The 21,821-nt window shown below is 42.2% G+C and overlaps 2 protein-coding genes and 1 long non-coding RNA gene across 9 annotated transcripts in view; 2 read left to right on the forward strand and 1 right to left on the reverse strand.

Moving 5' to 3' along the window:
- The window catches only part of IQCK (IQ motif containing K), a 258,743-nt gene that overhangs the window by 158,138 nt on the left and 78,784 nt on the right, over positions 1-21,821 (reverse strand). For all 7 annotated transcript variants that reach the window (XM_063934443.1, XM_063934445.1, XM_063934447.1 and 4 more), the window contains one exon: positions 10,447-10,499. In XM_063934443.1, the coding sequence (XP_063790513.1) occupies positions 10,447-10,499 (53 nt within the window). The remainder of the gene's footprint in view (positions 1-10,446; positions 10,500-21,821) is intronic.
- Positions 5,041-6,245, forward strand: LOC134943248 (putative nuclease HARBI1). Its single transcript, XM_063932198.1, has 2 exons — positions 5,041-5,694; positions 5,779-6,245. The coding sequence occupies exons 1-2, from the start codon at positions 5,109-5,111 to the stop codon at positions 6,243-6,245; spliced, it is 1,053 nt and encodes a 350-aa protein (XP_063788268.1). The 5' UTR covers positions 5,041-5,108.
- Positions 6,428-9,587, forward strand: LOC134943694 (uncharacterized). Its single transcript, XR_010181682.1, has 3 exons — positions 6,428-6,484; positions 7,792-8,382; positions 9,512-9,587. It is a non-coding gene; the product is annotated as an uncharacterized LOC134943694 (long non-coding RNA).

The following is a 21,821-nucleotide window of genomic DNA, read 5'->3' on the forward strand; positions in this document are numbered from 1 at the left end:
GCATGCGCAAATGCGTGATTACGCATGCGCGAGTACATACGTACGACAACTGTGCTAAATTACTCAGAAAAAAAAAAGCCGTAACTTGCAAACGAAAACGAGGAGTGGCGTGGGCGTGGCGGAGGCGAGACTTCGCAATGCTCCGACATGGGCGTGAAAGTGGGCGTACAGTGTGGGAGTATGCAACTCGCAATGGGCGTGTTTTTCGCAAATAAACATTGTCGCTGTTAAAACTAACATAGGAAACCGTAGCAACATTCACGCAGCAGCCGAGTAGGTCTGCAGTTACTCTACATTTGCGAAGTACTGGTACAAGTGTGTATGCAGTAATTAACAGTTAATTGGAGAGCACATTCATCTGATGTCCAATTACTTGTTAATTAATGAGCAGATGAAAGTTACCAACCAGCAATTGTCTGAACACACATTACATGTTTATTCTACTCACATATAAATCGCACACACTGTCAAATAAGGGTGTTATTGTGGTTTTCGTTGGTGTGTAAGCATTTGTGAAATGTTTTAATGTGTGTTAGACTACCAAATGCAAACAAGTGAAATTATTTGTGTAAGTTATTGAAATCTGCAACATTTTTTAAAAATAAACCAACACCCACATAATGCAGCATGCACTATTATTTAGTCTTAAAAGTCACAATAATATTTGTTTTTAATATCTGACAATGTTTTAAATTATGTCCTGTTGACCATAGATATTTCTACAAAGTGTCGGGTCTGTTTACTTAATATGGACATTAAAGTGTGGTGCAAAACATACCTTTTTAAGTTTTTTTTTTTTTTTTTCGGAGAAATTGCAGATTGGTCTCCAAGTGTCTATATGCTGACCTAATCTTTCTGGAAATAAGATTTACCTAATGCATTACCTTGAAGAAACTGCACCAATTTTTAATATATATTTTTTATTACTGAAATAATATTTCACACCATTTAAACAACATGGCTCCACGTGAGTCTCACAGGCAGAGATGGACCAAGCAGCAAGCAGATGGCACTGACAATAATTATATAGCAGAACTCAGTACTCTGCAAAATTCTGCTTCTGACAAAAGTATATTTTTAAAGCATAAATAAAACATATTACACACCCTGCACACACAAATTTTATACCAAATGAGAAAGAATTAGGATCCACCACACAAACACAACAATACATAGCACACTAGTAAGAGGAAGATGGCTCTGGTGTTTATACAAATAAACTCACAGGCTACAATACCTCCAAACAGAAAGAAAACATTTCACTAAGAGGGAGTTATCCATTCTGGCCACACAAGCCAACTCCAAAATAACATAGAGGCAACAACAAAAACATGGGTGCTGCCCATCTGGAGAGACATCATTTTCTTCTTTTTCTACCCGCCTGAGGCTGTTCTTCTTTGGAAGGTCTGCGGAGCGACCTTCGTTGGGCCTGCCCAGTGTCCTGTTCTTCCTGGGCAGGGGATGGAGCCGATGTGGTTGGCTCTCTGCCACTGTGGGCAAGGGAGACAGCGATGTCCTGGAGCCCTTGCAAGATGTTATTTGCAAGGCTTTGGAATGAGGAGGCAAGTTGTTCTTGGCCCTGCCTGATCTCTGCCAGACTTTGGCAGAGTTGAGCAACACCTTGCTCAACACAGGTTCGGTGCTCAGTGAGCCGGACAGCTATCTGGCTTACCTCCCGGATGACCCCGTCTTGAAACCGATTTAGGCTCTCACCATACCTAGCGATTTCAAGCAGGATCTCCGGGATAGCAGAGGGTTGGGTGGGGGGGCCAGTAGGAACCTGCAGAGGTGGGATTTGTTGGCCCACACTGCCAGACCCACTAGGTCCCTCCACCTCAGCCTCAACCACATAACCGGCCTGTGACTCAAACTGTTCACCCCCCTGTGCTGTGTTTTGTGGCAAGCAAATTGAAGAATGTGTGGGGGAAAAGTAGGATACAAAATTAGTTTATTATTCTAAATACAGTTCAAATTACAGACAAATTAATGTGTAAACTTACCTTCCAAGTCATGTCCCGTCAGAATCTCAGGCAGGTCCGTGTCCATATGAGACACCCCTTGGCCCTCCTCATAACTGACACAGGGCATCGCCATCTCCTCCAAGTCAGTATACTCCACAGCGACAGGTGTTCCACCCCCTGTAGCCCTTGAGGCATTCCACTCCGCAGCCCTCTTTGCCTTCAGGCGGGATTTGAAGTCGGCCCACCTACATATGTATTGTGAAAGAGGGACAAAGTGGAGTATTATTATTGGTCTAAGTAAATATATAGCACATGTGTTCTGCTTGTGTTTGCTAGACATAACATCACATGTAACTACATTTTTTAGTCAACTTAGCACAGAAAAAGGACTGTCAAGATGCACTTACCGTCGTCTCACTTCCTGCGATGTTCTGACGACAGAGCCAACTTCATTCACAGATTTTGTGATGTCTCTCCAGATGCGATCTTTTGAAGCAGCCCCCATGTTTTTGGGGCCTCTATGGATTTTGGACATGGCCTGCGTGACCAAGACACGCAACTCCCTCTTAGTGAATGCAGGCTGTCTTTTCTTCCGTCTGGAGGTAGCCTGTGAGGTTTCTTCTTGTTGGTCATCACCATCTTCCTCCTCACTAGCAGCTTCTGTCTGTTGTGTTTGTGTGGCTAAAGCCAATTCTCCCTCAGTTTGGTCACTCTGTGTGTGTGGCAGGGTATCCCCACTCAATTGTTGGGGTACAGAAGCAGAAATTTGCAGAGTACTAGGTCCTGCCTCTTCACCATCCGCAGAGGCGCATTCCAACATGCGCCTTTGGCAATCTAGGCGTTTTTTCATCAATGCCATCTGCTGCTCTGCAATGCGGTCCATCTCTGCTGCTATTTGCTCACGAGAAGCCATGTTTGCGATGACGTGTTTACGCCGAGGTGTGTGCTTATTTATACCTACGTGCGTCGCGTTAATTCACACAGGTGTACAGTATGTTAATCTGGATAATGATTGCACTGCTTATTTAACGGCCTACTTTGCACGCTGTGAGTGTAGGTAGTTTGGAGTTTCACAGTTGAGTTTGCAGGCTTGTGCGTGAAGGTGCTATTGGAATTTTATGAGTGAGTAATTGTGAAGCATACATTTGTACTTTTGTTCGCGTTTAGAATATAGACAGTGTAGCATTTTGTCTGCGAATTAACGTTAGTGAGTATTCTGGGATTCGTCTTGTTTATATTTTTAATAAACGATTTTAGTTTATGTTGATTGTTTGTTAATCTTTTTAACACATATATTTTGCAAGTCCATTTTTAACAAAAAACCTGTGCTTCATTGTTTTTAAGCTAATTTAAGGTCTCTTGTAGGATATTTTGTTTGGCTGACTGAACCCTACAGTCTTATTGTCTTTTTGTGTGCCAATTAACACAAATTGATACAACCTTTATTTTGGATCAGGTAAGTGCCCTTGGCCTGTGTTGTTGCCTGTTTGTGTTAATGGTCTGTATGTTGTTTTTGACTGTTCTTTTTGGTCTCTTGTAGGTTCTTTTGTTTGGCTGACTGAACCCTACAGTCTTATTGTCTTTTTGTGTGCCAATTAACACAAATTGATACAACCTTTATTTTGGATCAGGTAAGTGCCCTTGGCCTGTGTTGGTGCCTGTTTGTGTTAATGGTCTGTATGTTGTTTTTGACTGTTCTTTTTGGTCTCTTGTAGGTTCTTTTGTTTGGCTGACTGAACCCTACAGTCTTATTGTCTTTTTGTGTGCCAATTAACACAAATTGATACAACCTTTATTTTGGATCAGGTAAGTGCCCTTGGCCTGTGTTGGTGCCTGTTTGTGTTAATGGTCTGTATGTTGTTTTTGACTGTTCTTTTTGGTCTCTTGTAGGTTCTTTTGTTTGGCTGACTGAACCCTACAGTCTTATTGACTTTTTGTGTGCCAATTAACACAAATTGATACAACCTTTATTTTGGATCAGGTAAGTGCCCTTGGCCTGTGTTGTTGCCTGTTTGTGTTAATGGTCTGTATGTTGTTTTTGACTGTTCTTTTTGGTCTCTTGTAGGTTCTTTTGTTTGGCTGACTGAACCCTACAGTCTTATTGACTTTTTGTGTGCCAATTAACACAAATTGATACAACCTTTATTTTGGATCAGGTAAGTGCCCTTGGCCTGTGTTGTTGCCTGTTTGTGTTAATGGTCTGTATGTTGTTTTTGACTGTTCTTTTTGGTCTCTTGTAGGTTCTTTTGTTTGGCTGACTGAACCCTACAGTCTTATTGTCTTTTTGTGTGCCAATTAACACAAATTGATACAACCTTTATTTTGGATCAGGTAAGTGCCCTTGGCCTGTGTTGGTGCCTGTTTGTGTTAATGGTCTGTATGTTGTTTTTGACTGTTCCTTTTGGTCTCTTGTAGGTTCTTTTGTTTGGCTGACTGAACCCTACAGTCTTATTGACTTTTTGTGTGCCAATTAACACAAATTGATACAACCTTTATTTTGGATCAGGTAAGTGCCCTTGGCCTGTGTTGGTGCCTGTTTGTGTTTGTTCAAAGTGTTTTGATTATGTTTGTTTTCCCTCTTGATAATAAATGTTTTTTTGGTTACCAGGATGGATCTGCAAAGTAGTGTTTTTCTTGGCTGGACTAGCTACTAAATGCCTATATTGTTTGTTGTTTTTTTTTAAATTTGTTAAATGTTTTTTTGTTTTTTTTAAGGTGTTTGTGATGTGTTTGATGCTCAGAATTTAAATTAGTTAAAATGTAATAAAATTTCAATTTAACATGTGTAGCTTTTTAAAAAATATTAATATATTATGTTTTTTGAATTTTTATTTTCCATTTCTTCCTGAATTGAACCCAGAAAAAATGTCGTACGCTCCTGCAGTAAGTTGACACCCCCTTTTTTTAACCATTTATTGTTTTTCTATTTTTAGGACTTTGTTTTTTTATTATTCAACATCTCTATTTTTTTTTATATAAAAGTGTGTGATGTCTATATTTATCGCAGCCGAAGCCCTACCTCCCCAACCCACGCCAGCACTCCCACCCCAACCGCCAGCCCCACAACCACAACCGGCTCCTCATCAACCAAGGCAACGGAGGCGTGCTAGGCCACCAATTTTCCGAACCCGTGTCCTACTTTTTGGGATGCCAGATGATGTGGTGGTGCGTAGATACAGGCTGCCACCACATCTAATCCTAGACACTCTCTCCATAATAGAGAGTGATCTGGAGTCAGAAATTCGGTATCCTACAGCAATACCACCATTGACACAATTCCTTGCTGTGTTACATTTTTTGGCTACAGCCTCATATCAGCATGTTGTGGGAGACCTGGTTGGCATGTCGCAGGGCCAGTTCAGTAAGGTCCTGCGGCGTGTCTGCCAGGCTTTCCTAAAGCGTGTAAAGCAATTTATTGATATGCCTTTGGATGTTGGTGCCCTAGATGTGGTGAAGCGGCAATTTGAGGAAGGTGGTAGTCGCTTCCCACATGTTATTGGGGTTGTGGATGGCACACATGTAGCTATTCAGCCACCAAGACATAATGAAGAAATTTATAGAAACAGGAAACTGTTTCATTCTCTGAATGTAATGGTTGTTTGTGGGCCATCCCTCCAGATCCTTTCCCTGAATGCAAAGTTTACTGGAAGTTCACATGATGCATATGTCATTAGACAATCAGGGATATGGCAGAGATTAAGATCAAGTCAACGAGCAGACATGTGGTTATTGGGTGAGTTGGTGCCCTTTTTTTTTTCCCACTAATATTTTGAGTAAAAAATATACTATTTTTAATTTTGGGTTTTTCATCAAACAGGAGACCGTGGATATCCTTGCACCCCCTGGCTCATGACTCCTTACCGTAATCCCAGGCCAGGACCACAGATGGCATTTAACTCCGCGCTTACTGCCACTAGGCAGCTGGTGGAGCGCACAATTGGTGTCCTTAAAGGGCGGTTTCGTGTGCTCCACCGCACTGGTGGCGACATCATGTATTCGCCGGAGATGGCAAGTAAAATAGTGGTCCTGTGCGCAATACTACATAATATCGCGGTAAGGAGTAGTGTAGAGCTTCCACAGGCAGAGGAATTGCCTGATGAGGAGCCAGGGGTTGTTCGACACTTCGGTGGGGGGAGTGTTACACGGAGGGGGAGCCAAGTCAGGGCAAGGATTGTTGCCGAATATTTCAGGTATAGTGTTTTTATATTATCTTTTTTATTAAAATTAAAAGCACAGTATGCTTATGTATTATTTTTAATGTTGTCATTTTTTTTGTTATTGTAAAGTGATTGTGTAATGCTTTTGTTGTGTTGGAATGTGTATTATTTCTTATAGTAAAAATCCGGAAACATGTTAAGGTTTATTTTTTTTAAGTGAAAAAAAAAAACAATGTGATGTTGCTAAATAGTGTCCTTATTTGTTTTATATCCTAAAATCCTGATTATGTAAACAAACACACAAAAAATTGATACTGAATGTTGCCCACTTTGTGACTGTCCAGCTGAATGATCACAAAAACTGTGGTGAGTACACAGATATGTATAGTAATTTAGACAAAACTGTGTGTCTGTGTCTGTGTTTGTTTTTTTGTGTAATTTTTTTTTTGGTTTAAAATTTGCTTCTGCGAATGCGTATTTCCGCTCGAGCGAAATAACACTCTGCTCTTCACAGCATTGCAAAGATCAATAAAGTTATTAGAAATGACAACATAGATTTTTGACCAATCACATGCTAACAGACACTATAAATATATGCCCAAATAAGGAAAACGCCATTGCCATGATGCGTGCTGCACCTTTCACCAGGCGGGAGCTCCGCGTCCTGGTTGCGGTGATGGACCGCCGCGTAGGCCGCGTTGGGCGCTTCATCCCAAATAGGGTTAAGCGTGAGGCCTACGCGGAGGTCCGCCGCCTGCTGCGTTCTCGCGTCCGCAGCAGGCGGACAATCATACAACTAGAGAGGAGGTGGAGTGATCTCCGCAGGAGGACTCCAGAGCTGTTGGCGGAGATCCGCCAGCAAATACGTTCAATGCATACACGAAGTAAGTTACATTACATAAGATTATTAGCATAAATTGTGCTAATGGGGGTAATTCCAAGTTGATTGCAGCAGGAATTTAGTTACCAATTGGCAAAAACCAAGTGCACTGCAGGGGATGCATATTTAACATGTGCAGAGAGAGTTAGATTTGGGTGGGGTGGGTTCAATCGGCAATATAATTTGCAGTGTAAAAATGAAGCAGTCCGTTTTTACCCTGCACAGAATAAAATAACCCACCCAAATCAAACTCTCTCTGCACATGTTATATCTGCCTCCCCTGCAGGCCACATGGTTTTGGCCAATTGCTAAATAAATTCCTGCTGCGAACAACTTGGAATTACCCACAATTTACACTAAGTGGTAGGCTAATTGCAACACTGAGTGTCTATTTTGGTACAATAGGACAGTGTGTGTGGTTAGGGCAAACAGTACTGACTGTAGCAAAGTGCCACCAAACAAGTGCATGTTTTGCAGAATTAATAACCATGCAGGAAACTGTACCCAAAATCTTGATCAGTGCTGTCTATATAATAAGGTGCCTTGAATAGTGATCTGGTGATGTTGCCTAGACCATTCAATATGACTCAATGGAATAGATTAAGGAATGAGCTTCAAAATAATAGTTTGTTCTCATTTTGATTGCTGTGGGCAACATGAAGAGGTTTTTACAATGTTTTTTAAGCAAAATAAAATAAAATAAAAATTAACATGGAACAGAACAGTGAAATTTCTACTTGTTTAGTATGTAATTTAACATGCTAACTAAATTTAATAAAAATTATCTTTATAGGACGACAACAACGCCAGAGCTCTCAGCCCCCTTCCCCTTCCCAGTCCCCCTCCCCTTCTCACTCCCCCTCCCCTTCCCAGTCCCCCTCCCCTTCCCAGTCCCCCTCCCCTTCCCAGTCCCCCTCAGCTTCCCAGTCCCCCTCAGCTTCCCAGTCCCCCTCAGCTTCCCAGTCCCCCTCAGCTTCCCAGTCCCCCTCAGCTTCCAACGCCCCCTCAGCTTCCCAGGCCCACTCCACTTTCCACTCCCCTTCTCACACCACCTCTCCATCTCTTTCTGTGACCCCTTCTCCTCCTTCCCATACCCCTTCTCCTTCAACTTCAAAATCCCCTTCTCAGCCCCCCTCACCCTCTATTGGCTTAACTTTCTCTCCGCCCCCCTCGCCCTCTCAATCAGACCCACCCTCTGAAATTTTTAGCCCAATCCAGCCTCCTTCCCCCATCCCTCCTCCTTCCCCCATCCCTCCTCCTTCCCCAATCCCTCCTCCTTCCCCCATCCACCCGCCTTCCCCCATCCAGCCGCCTTCCCCACCCAGTGAGTGGGCACAAGAAGCACCTGATGATTTTCCTGCCAACCATCATGTTGCAGAGGAAAGTAAGTGTTTGAACATGTTGATAAAAAAAAAAAACCTACTTACACTTACAATGACAAAACATGCAGTGTTGTACTGTTGGAATTGTTGTACCAAGGACAACTATTTGTGTGATTCTTCATGGTCTACATGTTGCATTTACATTTTTGAGAGTGTCATTATATGTACAGTGTTTATGTGGGCAATGTTTTGTGTGTCCACTGTAGGTCGACACTCATTAGGTCGACAGGGTTGCCAGGACAACAGGGTTTATATGTGTTAGTTTTTCGGGGAAACAGTTAGACCAGAGTGGAGTTTAGTATGTTGTTGGTCTTTTACACTTGTGCCTGTGTAGTCTTAATATTTTCACTTACAAATCACATGCTTCACTTTGTTAGGCAGCCTAATGACACAATGATTGGTGGTGTGAAAGTTACACTCACAAAATGTTTTTGGGATAAATTCAAACCTGTTTGACCTTATTTAGTAAGGGCAGCTTTCAGGGAGTGTGGGCATGCTAGGATATGTTGTCCTTCTGAAGATGTTGATATGCAGTGTGATGAGGCTGGACCAAACCCATAAAAATTAGAAAATAAACACAACAGATGTGAATGAATGCCAACATGGTGTAACATTGACGAAGATGGTAGTTATCTTGAACATGGGATGTCGCCCATAGCAAACAATAAGATTATACTTTACAATTGTGTAACCACTTCTACAAGATAAGATTATTATTTTTGCTTGTTTGCTATGGGCAACGCTCCATCTTAAATAGAACTCACATAGTAGTAAATGTACCCCATGGTCTCGTAAACTGTTAAAATATTAAAAAAAAGGCTGAGCAGGCTTGTGTGTTCTGATAATGAATGTACCATAAAACAGCCATGATGTAGTAACTTTGCCATTAAGCAGGCCTGTCCAAACTGCGGACCTCCAACTGTTGAGAAACTACACATCCCAGCATGCCCTGACACAGCTTTGGCATTCCCTGGCCCCTGAACTGTGTCAAGGCATGCTGGTATATGTAGTTTCACAACAGCTTGAGGGATGCAGTTTGGACATGCCTGCATTAAAGTGTGCTTTGTGCCTTGCTTGTATAATAAGTAATGTGAGTAAGTTAGTAATGTTTATGTTGGCTCTTAATTTCAGATGTTGCCGTTGGAGATCCCACTTCTTTTGGGGACATTCTTCAAAACATGAAGATACATTTACAGGCCTTGCTGGGTGTGGTTGACAAAATGCAAAAGTTGCATTAGTTTTGTTTAACAAATGTTAATATTTTAATTTTTTCTATTATAAAAATCAAAAATGTTACCAAATAAAATAAATAATTTTTTCTAGTTAAGCGGGTGTTTAGTATTTATTAATGCAATACAGGAGCAGCAGATTGCCTATCACACATTTATTACCTTCAACATTTCATACATCTAACGTAAGTTTGGTTTAAAATTAAAAAATACATATGTTGTTATTGTCTTAAAAAACATGCAAACACCTTCATTCACATACTACAACTCTATAAAAAAAAAAAAAAAGAACAAGTAGACCAAGCACAAACATCTATATTTCTAGTAAAAAAAAACAAATAGATGAGGTACAATTATGGCTACAAAGTGTTCTTCAGGTATTTTAAAAAGACTTAATTGATCATGAACATTCCAATTCATTTCACTAATTGAATTCGTAATTGAGGAGGGCTTGTGGACTTTCAATTGTAAGGTGTTCTTCCACTTAATAGTTGAAAAAAACCATTGTGGTGCGTTTTTCCTTTAAAGTGAGCGCTTTTAATGTAAAATGTGTAAATCTACTACAACTTAGTATTTTGACGATGAAGTATGTGTTAATGCGATGGTTTCGCATTGCTGCGATGTTTTCGCATTGCTGCGATGTCATTTGGCGTACGCCCACTTTGTGTAATACTGCGTACGAATGAGCAACAATACGTTGGGGGCGGATGTTCGCAAATTTACTACATTAACGCAAATTTACGAATAGGTTGTGCGAACGAAAAACTTAGCGACCAACTCGGAATGAGGGCCCATGTACAGTAGCTAACGTGTGGATACTGTGGGACATAAACTTACTTGTAAAGCCACTGGGTGAGAAAGTCACATGCAATGAATTTTGTCCTTTTTTTCTAGAAAACAAAACAAAACAAAAACAATAAAATAATGTTATATCACAAAGATAAAATGTTTATGTTTACCTTAGCATAATAGTAAGGATTTGTGCATATAAATACAAACAGAGGAATTAATGCAAAAGAGCACGCTACACTCTGGCCCTCATTCCGAGTTGATCGCTCGCTAGCTGCTTTTAGCAGCAGTGCACACGCTAAGCCGCCGCCCTCTGGGAGTGTATCTTAGCTTAGCAGAAGTGCGACCGAAAGGATCGCAGAACGGGGTTAATTTTTTTTCTGTGCAGTTTCAGAGTAGCTGCAGACCTACTCCTTCCTTGCGATCGCTTCAGTCTGTTTAGCTCCTGTTTTGACGTCACAAACACGCCCTGCGTTTGGCCAGCCACTCCCCCGTTTCCCCAAGCACGCCTGCGTTTTAACCTGACACGCCTGCATTTTTTTAGCACACTTCCGGAAAACGGTCAGTTATCACCCAGAAACACCCACTTCCTGTCAATCACTCAACGATCAGCAGTGCAACTGAAAAGCGTCGCTCGACCTTGTGTGAAACTGCATAGTTTTTTGTGAAAGTACGTCGCGCGTGCGCACTGCGGCCCATATGCATGCGCAGAAATGCCGATTTTTAGCCTGATCGCTGCGCTGCGAACAACGGCAGCTAGCGATCAACTCGGAATGACCCCCTCTGTCCATACAGTAGGTCTGCATTGGAGTTCTGCTGTGACGCTGTGGAAGAACTGAGGGCCCGAATCAGAGACGGATGCAGGAGTGCTGCAGCACGCAGATTACCGATTTTCGGGAACCTGTGGCTGCGCAAGGTCCATTCTGTGCATTCGCAGAACGTGCCTTGTAATGCCGCCCGTAGATTCCCTATGCTGCCGCCTCATAGACAGGCAGCAGTGTCTAGGGGGGTGGCCTGCCTTCATTCCCCCCGTTTTATGGGAAGGAAAAGTCAAGGGTCTGCACATCACCACACGAACTTCCTGGCCTCGCAGATTCCCATTCAGTTAGTCAGCTGCGTAAGCTGAGGTCGAGGTGCTGGGATCACAGCTACTTGCAGTAGGTGTCTCTTCTACTGAGACACAGACCCGCCATCAGGGGGGTGCTGCGGGCACAATAGTCCCGGGCCCGGCCTCTCTAACAGAGAAGAGAGGGCCCGGGCCACTCATGCCGCCGTCCGTGGTGCACCCGCCGCTCTGCCCCATTTTCATGCCTGAGATCTGACTGTCACAGGAGGGAGAGAGGACGCTGGAAGCATCAATTGTAAGCTTCCCTCCCAAAATGGCCGCCGCTTCATAAGAGACAGTTATTAAAGATACTAGAGGAGGCTCCTTTAGTATCTTTAATAACTGTCTCCTTTGAGGCGGCTGCCATTTTGGGTCGTTTTCAATTGAAGTTTGCAGCATTCTCTCCCCCCTCCTGTGACAATGTCAGAACTCGGGCATGAAAAGGGGGCAGAGCTACCAGAAAGGAGGGTGCGTGGCTACACGGGACCAGGCCGGCTGCTACGACAAGGAGTGTGAATAAGAGAGAAGGTGGGTGTGGGTGTATGTATGGGGGTATGTGTGTGTGTGTTGGTGTGTGTGTTAATATGGGACATTAATATGTTGCAAGGGGCATTAATATAGTGTTGCTCCATATGTGCACAGGGTTTTTTTTTTAAATATATATCTATTTATTGTTTTACTATATATATATATATATATATATAAATTTAAGGGGGAGGGGGGCCCTGCCTATTTTGTCAGTCCCGGGCCCCACAATTTCTGATGGCAGCCCTGATGAGACATCTCCTGCATGTTCCTCATTCAAATTAGACTTCCATCAGAGTTCTTCAGCGCCAAAAGAGCCACAGCATAAGCAGGCTCGTAGCTTCAGGATAACAACCAAGTTTAATAAACATATCACACCCACACAAATAGCTCAGTAAGGATCATTTAGACAGCCCTGCACTTGACATGTTTACATGCAACTACTCAGCTGAAACTTTTTTTTTTTTTAAGGTCAAGAGAAAATTTATGCATTGCACATCACAACCACTGTCAAAGTTTAGAAGCTAAAATTGATCAGTATCTCGGCTGGAAATGTAAAAGGGCATTGCTTTCACTTGTCTTACAATCGTTGCCCTTTTTAAAAATATCGGGCGTAAACATGACCGGAAGCACCGAGGTTAAGAACCCAACGGTTAGCAAATAAACCCCCTGGTCTCTCCCAAAACTCAAGCCTGTTCAGTGGTTCAAGCTCAACAAGGACATCACCACTTAGGATGTTGCTTCAGCTATCAAATTCTTTAAAAAGGAATTAGCCTCTATCCTGGTTTACCTTTCATAATCATAGGGCCGATATAGTAGCCTAGCAGGAAACCCATTTTTCAGCATTGCCCCCCCGACCCCCCGGTTTGAAAGATCAGAGATATCCAGTAGGCTTTTTTGCTAATGCCCCCTGTAAACAAAATGGCGTGGCCATTGTTTTTCGGAACTCAGTTTCCTTTGAATTACGGGGGTCATTCCGAGTTGATCACTCGCTAGCAGTTTTTAGCAGCCGTGCAAACGCTATGCCGCTGCCCACTGGGAGTGTATTTTAGCTTAGCAGAAGTGCAAACGGTTTTATCGCAGATAGCCTGCAAAAGTTTTTGTGTAGTTTCAGAGTAGCTAAAAACCTACTCAGCGCTTGCGATAACTTCAGACTATTCAGTTCCGGATTTGACTTCACACACCCGCCCAGCGTTCGCCCAGCCACGCCTGCGTTTTCCCTGGCACGCATGTGTTTTTCCTAACACTCCCTGAAAATGGTCAGTTGCCACCCAGAAATGCCCACTCCATGTCAATCATTCTGCGGCAACCAGTGCGACTGAAATGCTAAACCCTGTGCAAAACTGCATCGTTTGTTGTGCCCGTACATTGCGCCGCATGCGCAGAACTGCCGTTTTTTAGCCTGATCGCTGCGCTGCGAACAAATGCAGCTAGCGATCAACTTGGAATGACCACCTACAATCCCAAAAGGCTAATAAAAACGGACAATATTTTATCTTTACCGGAAAACTGGAAGATAGTCCGGTCACTATAGTCCCTCTTTACGCTTTGAGTTTTAACCAAGTCCCCTTCTTAAAACAAGTATGCTCTGCTATAATGAAGGTCCATCAAGGTGCCTTGATTGTATTGGTGGATTTCAATTTAGTGGTGGATCCAAAATTAGACAGATCCCTTCAGTCCACTTCACAGTCTGCTAAATCACGAAATAGCCTATCTTTAGCATTCAGTAATTTAATGGCAGAGAAGGATTTATGTGATCTATGGAGAGTTCAGAATCAGACGGGGCGTGACTATACTTATTTTGCGCCAGTCCACAATTCTTACTCTCGCATAGATATTATTTTATGTGATAAATGGACATCACAGCATTCAGATAAGGTAGATATTTTACCAATATCATGGTCAGACCATGCTCCGATCCTTTGGATGTGGAATACCTTCCACCAATTTTCTCCTCCTAGGCCGTAGCGCCTATCCCCTCATCTTCTTTCAGACCCTAATCTAAGAAGACGATTATTGATTGTATATCAACTAATATGGCTACCAATTCTCCCTCAGATACCTCTATTTCAAACTTTTGGTGTGCCCTTAAGGCAGCAGTGCGGGGCTCCGCGATCCAAGCAGGGGCTAGAATTAAAAGACAGCCCATACAACAGCAACAGGACTTAGAAGCTAAGCTTAAAGAAGTGGAGGACAAAAATAAACTTCATCCCTCCGTAGGGAACTGTCCAATAGTAAATGCCAGCTCCAGAAACTCCTTATGAGACAGACTCAATTCGCCCTTAGTAGGCCGAGGCGGAAATTCTACTTGACTGATAATAGACCAGGTAGGATGCTGGCTCGTAAGCTTCGTGTTCTGCAAGCTAGAAACAAGATCAACATTTAATCTCCCCCCAAGGAAATAAAGTGGCCAATCCCTCTGACTTAACAAAACAATTCGCTACTTACTATACAAATCTCTTTAACTTATCATCTGACTCTCTCACCTTTCAACCCACTCTTGACTCTATTCAATCCTTCCTATCTGATGTTAACCTTCCATCTCTTTTTTTGAGGGGGCAATATATGTTTATTTAGAGAGACAAAAGGGGGGATGAAAGGAAATAGGGGAGTGTGGCACTCCATCAGTCCATGCAAAGTTCAAGAAAAAAGGATTTTCACCTCTGAGCAGTGAACCGTTTTGTTCCAAGTTAAAAGGTCTGAAGAAAAATAAAGAAATTGATAAATATACAGTACATATGCGGGCCTCAGGTCACATGTAATTGGTATGTCTGCGCGGACTTAAAGTCAAGCCAAGGATACCATTGTAGTTATAAAACCCTGGTGGCTTTCAGGCGTCACAAGTAGTTTTTCCATCGACGTATACATGTCGATCCTACCAAACCACTCCTTCACAGTAGGCGGGGAGGTACACTGCCAGCGTACAGGAATCACTGCTTTGGCTGCATTATTGAGGAACTTTAGTAGAGACTTCTTGTAAGTGGCTATAAAGCCAGGGAAAGGTTAAAGAGCCAATAAGCGGGTTCAGGAGGGACATCCAACCCCACTAACATCCTATAGCGAGAGATAACCGTGTTCCAAAAAGGGCGTAAAGAACAACAGTCCCACCAGATATGTATCGGGGAACCTGTGTCACTGTTACATCTCCAACACATGTCCGGTACACCAGAAAACATTTTAGCCAATGTCTGGGGGCATTTATACCAATGTGTTAGGACTTTAAAGTGAGATTCAATTACAGAGTAACTAATCGAGCTAACAAAAGTGGTCTGGAAGCATTTTTCCCAGTACTACTCTGCCAAGTCGATTTGCAAATCAAGGCCCCAATCCCTTGTGTATTTAGGGAGATCTGGGAACCTGTTTTCAATTTAAAGTCTATAGCATTTGGACAGAAAATGTGCTGGACGAGAAGGTCCTACGCACATATTCTCAAAAATAGCCAAGGGTCTAGTGGCGCCAGAGCGAACTGAGCCTCCCATTACAAAATGCTTTAATTGAAGATATTTCCAAATCTCTGCTGGTGGGAAATTTAATTTTGCCTGCAAGATAGGGAAAGGAATTATCTCCCTGTTTTCCACCAGTTGGCTGACACGCAGAACCCTATTTAGTTTCCAGGAATCAAATCCCCAGCCAGAAATACCCGGAAGGAAATCAGGATTGTGGAACAATGGGGTCAGGGTGGAAAGTTTCGAGGACATATAAGGAAGGATCCTCAATCTGTTCCATCATGCAAGTGTAGGGCCAATAGTGGGGTGAGAAATAATCTGAATTTTTGAATGCCAAGGATACTGGGCTATCAGCGAGGGAACTGTCACCTTCTCTAAGAACCCACTGCTTAATATCATAAGTATGTGAGCATTCCATTACTCTAATGAGAATGATTGCATAATAATACAAAGTAAAATGAGGTAGCTGCAGGCCCCCCATATGTTTATTCCTAAAGAGAATGGCATGTCGGAAACGCGGTCTTATTCCCCCATACAAAGTTCCTAACTGAATTATGCAGCGCTCTAAACCAAGACTTCGGCACATGAACTGGGAGTGTCTGGAGAAAATAAAGAACCCTGGGTAGAATATTCATTTTAATCACGACAAGTCTTCCTAGCCAAGAGAGTCCTTTGTTACCCCAGTCCCTAAATTCCAAGCAATTATTTTAAAGTTCTCGTCAAAGAGGTGCGTAAGATCAATGTGAATAACAACACCCAGGTACTTAATACTAGTAGGATGACAGGTAAACGGGAAAGATTTTATAAGATCCTCTAATGATTGAGAAGAAGCCAACACATTCACTGCCACATACTTTGAAAAACTGATTTTAAAGTTGGATAGGGAACTAAACCTACGAAATTCAAGCATCAGGTTGGGGATTGAAACAGTGGGGTTTGATAGAACAGTCAATAGGTCGTCCGCGAATAGTGCAAGTTTATACTCATGGGTTTGTGCCTGCTAGACAGGCCTCAGATAACACCCATAGAGTATTTAATCTACTTGATACAATTGGTTCTAAGAACGGCCTTCTCCTACTCTCTTTAGATGTGGAATAGGCCATTTGACAGGCTAAATTGGCTATATATGCGTGCAGTCTTGGATAAATTTAGAGGTCAAATTCTTGCTTCAGTATTAGCTTTATACAGCTCTCCCTCTGCTAGGGTGTTTAACGGCTTCCTGTCGGATGCATTCCCAATCATAAACGGAACTCGACAGGGCTGCCCTCTGCCACCCCTTATATTTACCTTGGGTACAGAACCACTTGCTGCAAAAATTTGGCTGACTGAGGATTTTCCAGGGATCACGGTTGGTAATAGCACACATAAACTATGTTTATTTGCGGCGATGGGGGTCATTCTGACTCGTTCGCACTCAGCTGTTCTTTGCTGCGGTGCGAACGGGTCAGAAATGCGCATGCACGACGGACACTTTGCGCACGCGCGTCGTTGGGCAATGACGACACCAGCGAGAAAAGTTATTGCAGCGGCGATCGCAAGAAGATGGACAGGTGGGAGGCATTCTGGGGCGGATACTCACCGTTTCCAGCCATTTTTGGGGAGTGGTAAGAAAAACGCAGGAGTGTCCAGGCGAAGGGAGGGCGGATGTCTGACGTCAAAGCCGGGACCTGCATCGCTGGATCCGTCGCACAGGGTAAGTAGGTCTAGGGCTAGTCTTGTTTTGTGTGAAACTTTTTTAGCATAGCAGGGCTGCACAAGAGTTCGCAGCCCTGCTATGCTAAAATACACTCCCCCATAGGCGGAGATTAGTTGATCGCACCAGCAGCAAAAAGTTGCTTGGTGCAATCAACTTGGAATGAGGGGCAATGTCCTTTCATTGTTATTTCGAACCATACCCTTTTCTTTTCCTAAAAAATATTTAGATAAGTGCCGCACCTTACTATTACGCTATGTAGGAAAGCTAAATCCCCTAGATTAGCCGGGACGAGAATGATTTTAACTCGTAGAAATGGAGGTTTGGCTCTGCCCGATCTCGTTTTATACCAGGAGGCTTGTGTGTTAGCCCAACTTAAAAATTGGTTAGGAGAATCTTTTATCGCCAGTTGGGTGTCCATTGAAAGAGCGGGGAGTCAAAAATTTCCATTAGAAGACCTTCTAAAGATACCACCGAACTTCAGAACATCATCTTTGGCCCTGCGACCGGCTGTGAAAATGTCCTTACAGATTTGGGACAAACTAGTAAGCAGTCTACCGGGTTATCTATTCTCTTACTACGCTACATCATTGTGAACTAAAGCTAAGTTAATCCCCAATCTCAACCTCTCTGCCTGGTGTGCTCACAACCAAACTTCATTAGGGGACCTCTTAGATGGTAATGTTATGCTCTCATTTTCTATGCTTTAGACTCAATATAATCTTCCCAGTAGGGAATTACTTCACTATTTACAGATTCAACATTGGTTCAATAGTTTGCCCAGACCCTTGGAGAACCCGGGTCCCTTATCCCAGACTGTTATGACACGCATAGCATTATATAATTCGAAGAAAAATATCTCTTTCTGGTACAATACTCTTCTAAGCCTAAACCCATTGTAAAATCTAATGCGCAGTTGAAATGGGAGATAGATCTGGGGATCTCACTGTCAGAGGTTCAGCTGGAACAGATATTTATTTCATCTTATCGTATATCGAAATGTCTGAACCACACGGAGATGCATATTAAGCTTCTGAATAGATTATACCTAACATCGGATAGACTGCATACATTTTGGACATCTGGTTCAAAATTTTGCTGGAGGGACTGTGGGGAAATTAGAAATATACAGTGCATCAGGAAAGTATTCACAGCGCTTCACTTTTTCCACATTTTGTTATGTTACAGCCTTATTCCAAACTGGAATAAATTATTTTTTTTCTCCTCAAAATTCTACACACAATACCCCATAATGACAACGTGAAAATTTTTTTGAGATTTTGGCAAATTTATTAAAATTAAAAAACTAAGAAATCACATGTACATAAGTATTCACAGACTTTGCTCAATACTTTGTTGATGCACCTTTGGCAGCAATTGCAGCCTCAAGTCTTTTTGAATATGATGCCACAAGCTTGGCACACCTATCTTTGGGCAGTTTCTCCCATTCCTCTTTGCAGCAACTCTCAAGCTCCATCAGGTTGGATGGGAAGCATTGGTGCACAGCCATTTTCAGATCTCTCCAGAGATGTTCAATCAGATTCATGTATGGGCTCTGGCTGGACCACTCAAGGATATTCACAGAGTTGTCCTGAAGCTACTCCTTTGATATCTTGGCTGTGTGCTTAGGGTCGTTGTCCTGCTGAAAGATGAACCGTCGCCCCAGTCTGAGGTCAAGAGCGCTCTGGAGCAGGTTTTCATCCAGGATGTCTCTGTACATTGCTGCATTCATCTTTCCCTCTATCCTGACTAGTCTCCCAGCTCCTGCCACTGAAAAACATCCCCACAGTGTGATACTGCACCATCATGCTTCACTATAGGGATGGTATTGGTGATGAGTGGTGCCTGGTTTCCTCCGAACATGATGCCTGGCATTAACGCCAAAGAGTTCAATCTTTGTCTCATCACACCAGAGAATTTTGTTTCTCATGGTCCAAGAGTTCTTCAGGTGCATTTTGGGAAACTCCAGATGGGCTGCCATGTGCTTTTTACGAATAAGTGGCTTTCATCTGGCCACTCTACCATACAGGCCTGATTGGTGGATTGCTGCAGAGATGGTTGTCCTTCTGGAAGGTTCTTCTCTCTCCACAGAGGAATGCTGTAGCTCTGACAGAGTGACCGTCGGGTTATTGGTCACCTCCCTGACTAGGGCCCTTCTACCCCGATTGCTCAGTTTAGACGGCTGGACAGCTCTAGGAAGAGTCCTGGTGATTCCGAACTTCTTCCATTTACGGGTGATGGAAAAACGGATGATGCAAAAATCCCCCAAAACTTTTTTCACGTTGTCATTATGGGGTATTGTGTGTAGAATTTGGATGGAAAAATTAATTTATTCCATTTTGGAATAAGGCTGTAAAATAACAAAATGTGGAAAAAGTGAAACACTGTGAATACTTTCCCTATGCACTGTATATCATATTTTTTGGACATGTCCCTCTATCCAAAGTTTTTGTTACAGATATTTACGCTAACAAATAAAGTGCTTAATCTACCATTAATTCCCTCTCCGGCCTTAGCTCTGTTACACCTCTTTCCTGCCGAGGTATTACAGCATCAACGATACCTGTTAGGATATATTTGTATAGCAGCCAGGGCTGCATTAGCCCAAAGTTGGAAACAAATCTCTCTGCCCCCTGGTTATTAACAAGATTCAATTTCATTATACTGAATTCATACCTTATTACCCGTCAGCTTCCTCTTCTATGGTGAAATGGATGCTATGGCATGAGCATGTGACGGATGGTGAAGGTGCTTTCCCTCCATCCTAAATAATCTTGCCTTTCCTTCTACATCTATTGAATGATCTTTGTAGTTTAACTGGTCTGATGGGTCTAATGTTTACTGTTACGTACTTCTGTGTGGCCCTTTGTATATTTTTTGTTTATTATGATTGTTATATCTGTATTTATGACATGCTTGGATTGTTTGTCTTCATCCCATCCCCATGGTTCTGTAACCTCTTCCCTCTCTCCCTTTTTCTTTTCTGTACCCCCTTTCCCCCTACAAAAAAAAAGAAGAGAAACTATGTTCTCAATAAAAATGATTGATGATAAAAAAAAAAAATGTATTAGCCCCTTGTCCGGCTGGCTATTCAACAATATATTTTAACCAATTTCACAAATTTCTTGTCTGTACTGAACAACCTAACACACTTCTGAATGACTCTAAATTCATGGTATCACCATTAGCTTCAAAGTTGTGGTCATCCCTATGCCAGTCACAGGTCCAAACAGCTTTTGTAACTATAGCCCGATTTCTCCGCTTCATGTAGATTTCAAACTTTCTTCTACACTCCTGGTGATCAGTCTTGGAGGTTTCATCCATCATTTATCCACCCTGACCTCGTGGGGTACATTCAAGGATGCCAAGATTTAGATAATATTTGCAAAAAGATTAATACACTTATAGTTCAGTAAGCTTAGTATAAACAGCCTTGCACTTGGCATGTTTCTATATACCTACTCAGCAGCAATGTTTTTCTAGCAATTAGTTTCATTTAAAATCAGGTTTATTTGATTGGACTTTATAGATATACAGATCAAACAATCCCATACAATTAACGAATACAAAACAAAATGAACGTTTCATAATACCATCGTATAGACATCTCACATAGTTTTAAGCTGTTAAACTGCATGTAAGAAATCTCGTACATTGTAAATCAGTTTATGTTTCTTGACTGGTGACCAGGTGCTTACAAGAGCCAGAAAGAAGAAGAAATGTTATCTATGTTTTGCATTCATTAATTCTAAATACTGTATGTTCATATTTTAATATACAAATTATACTTGTATACAGAGTTCCCAAGCTGTAGCATTAACAAATACTAGGCTTTCATTGGAATATAGGAATCTTTGGGGCTATCCACATTCTTGCAATGCACACTTTTGGCAAAATAATATATTGCTGGATTATTTTGTTCACTAGATCTATAAATTTTGTCTGAGTCCTAAGAGTACATCTGAGACATCCTAAGAGTACAGAAAATTAGGGGAACACAGACACTAACGGTAAAAGTTTGTACTTTACTGTAGGTTCCACATAAGATACCAGGATGAAGCCTTGACAAATCGCTACATTTATGGGAAGTTTGGACTCTGCTCACCACCAAACTTCATTTGCCTAAATTTCACCAATAAGTTTCATTTGTACATGTTTTCCAACACAAGTGCCCGATTTTCATGGGGAAAGTTACTATTATAGGTATTCATGCCACTTACCTTGCAAATTTAACAGGACAATCTGCATTAAGTCCCCAAGTACAAATGTGTCATCATATATCTACTTTTGTTGCACCAGTGATGCAAATAAGATGCACATTTGGCACAAAACTGTGTGGCGGGATGTATGGTGTGGCTTTGTCACAAAGTCCGTGGCACACCAATTGGGGCTATCTGGCTCGACTTGAGGATAATTGTATGTGGACTCATCTGTACGTAGAAACATATAGTTTATATACTGTAGGTTATCTCAACCCCATGGAGAAGTCTCTTTATAAGGACCGCCAATAAATCTCATGTCCTGTTGCCAAACTGTGCCTCTAAAACATGTATAATTTGCATATACCGCCCCCTAGCACCACCTCCCACCTCCCATGGAAGTCAACTTAATTATGTACTTCACCACAAGGGAGCATCAGGATAAATTCCAGATC

Source organism: Pseudophryne corroboree, chromosome 7 (assembly GCF_028390025.1).
Source record: "Pseudophryne corroboree isolate aPseCor3 chromosome 7, aPseCor3.hap2, whole genome shotgun sequence".
NCBI classification, from domain to species: Eukaryota; Metazoa; Chordata; class Amphibia; order Anura; family Myobatrachidae; genus Pseudophryne; species Pseudophryne corroboree.

Coding starts and splice junctions, on each gene's coding strand:
- LOC134943248 (XM_063932198.1), top strand. CDS start 5,109: ATGCCAGATGATGTGGTGGTGCGTAGATACAGGCTGCCACCACATCTA. Junction 5,695..5,778: donor AGCAGACATGTGGTTATTGG/GTGAGTTGGTGC, acceptor TTCATCAAACAG/GAGACCGTGGATATCCTTGC.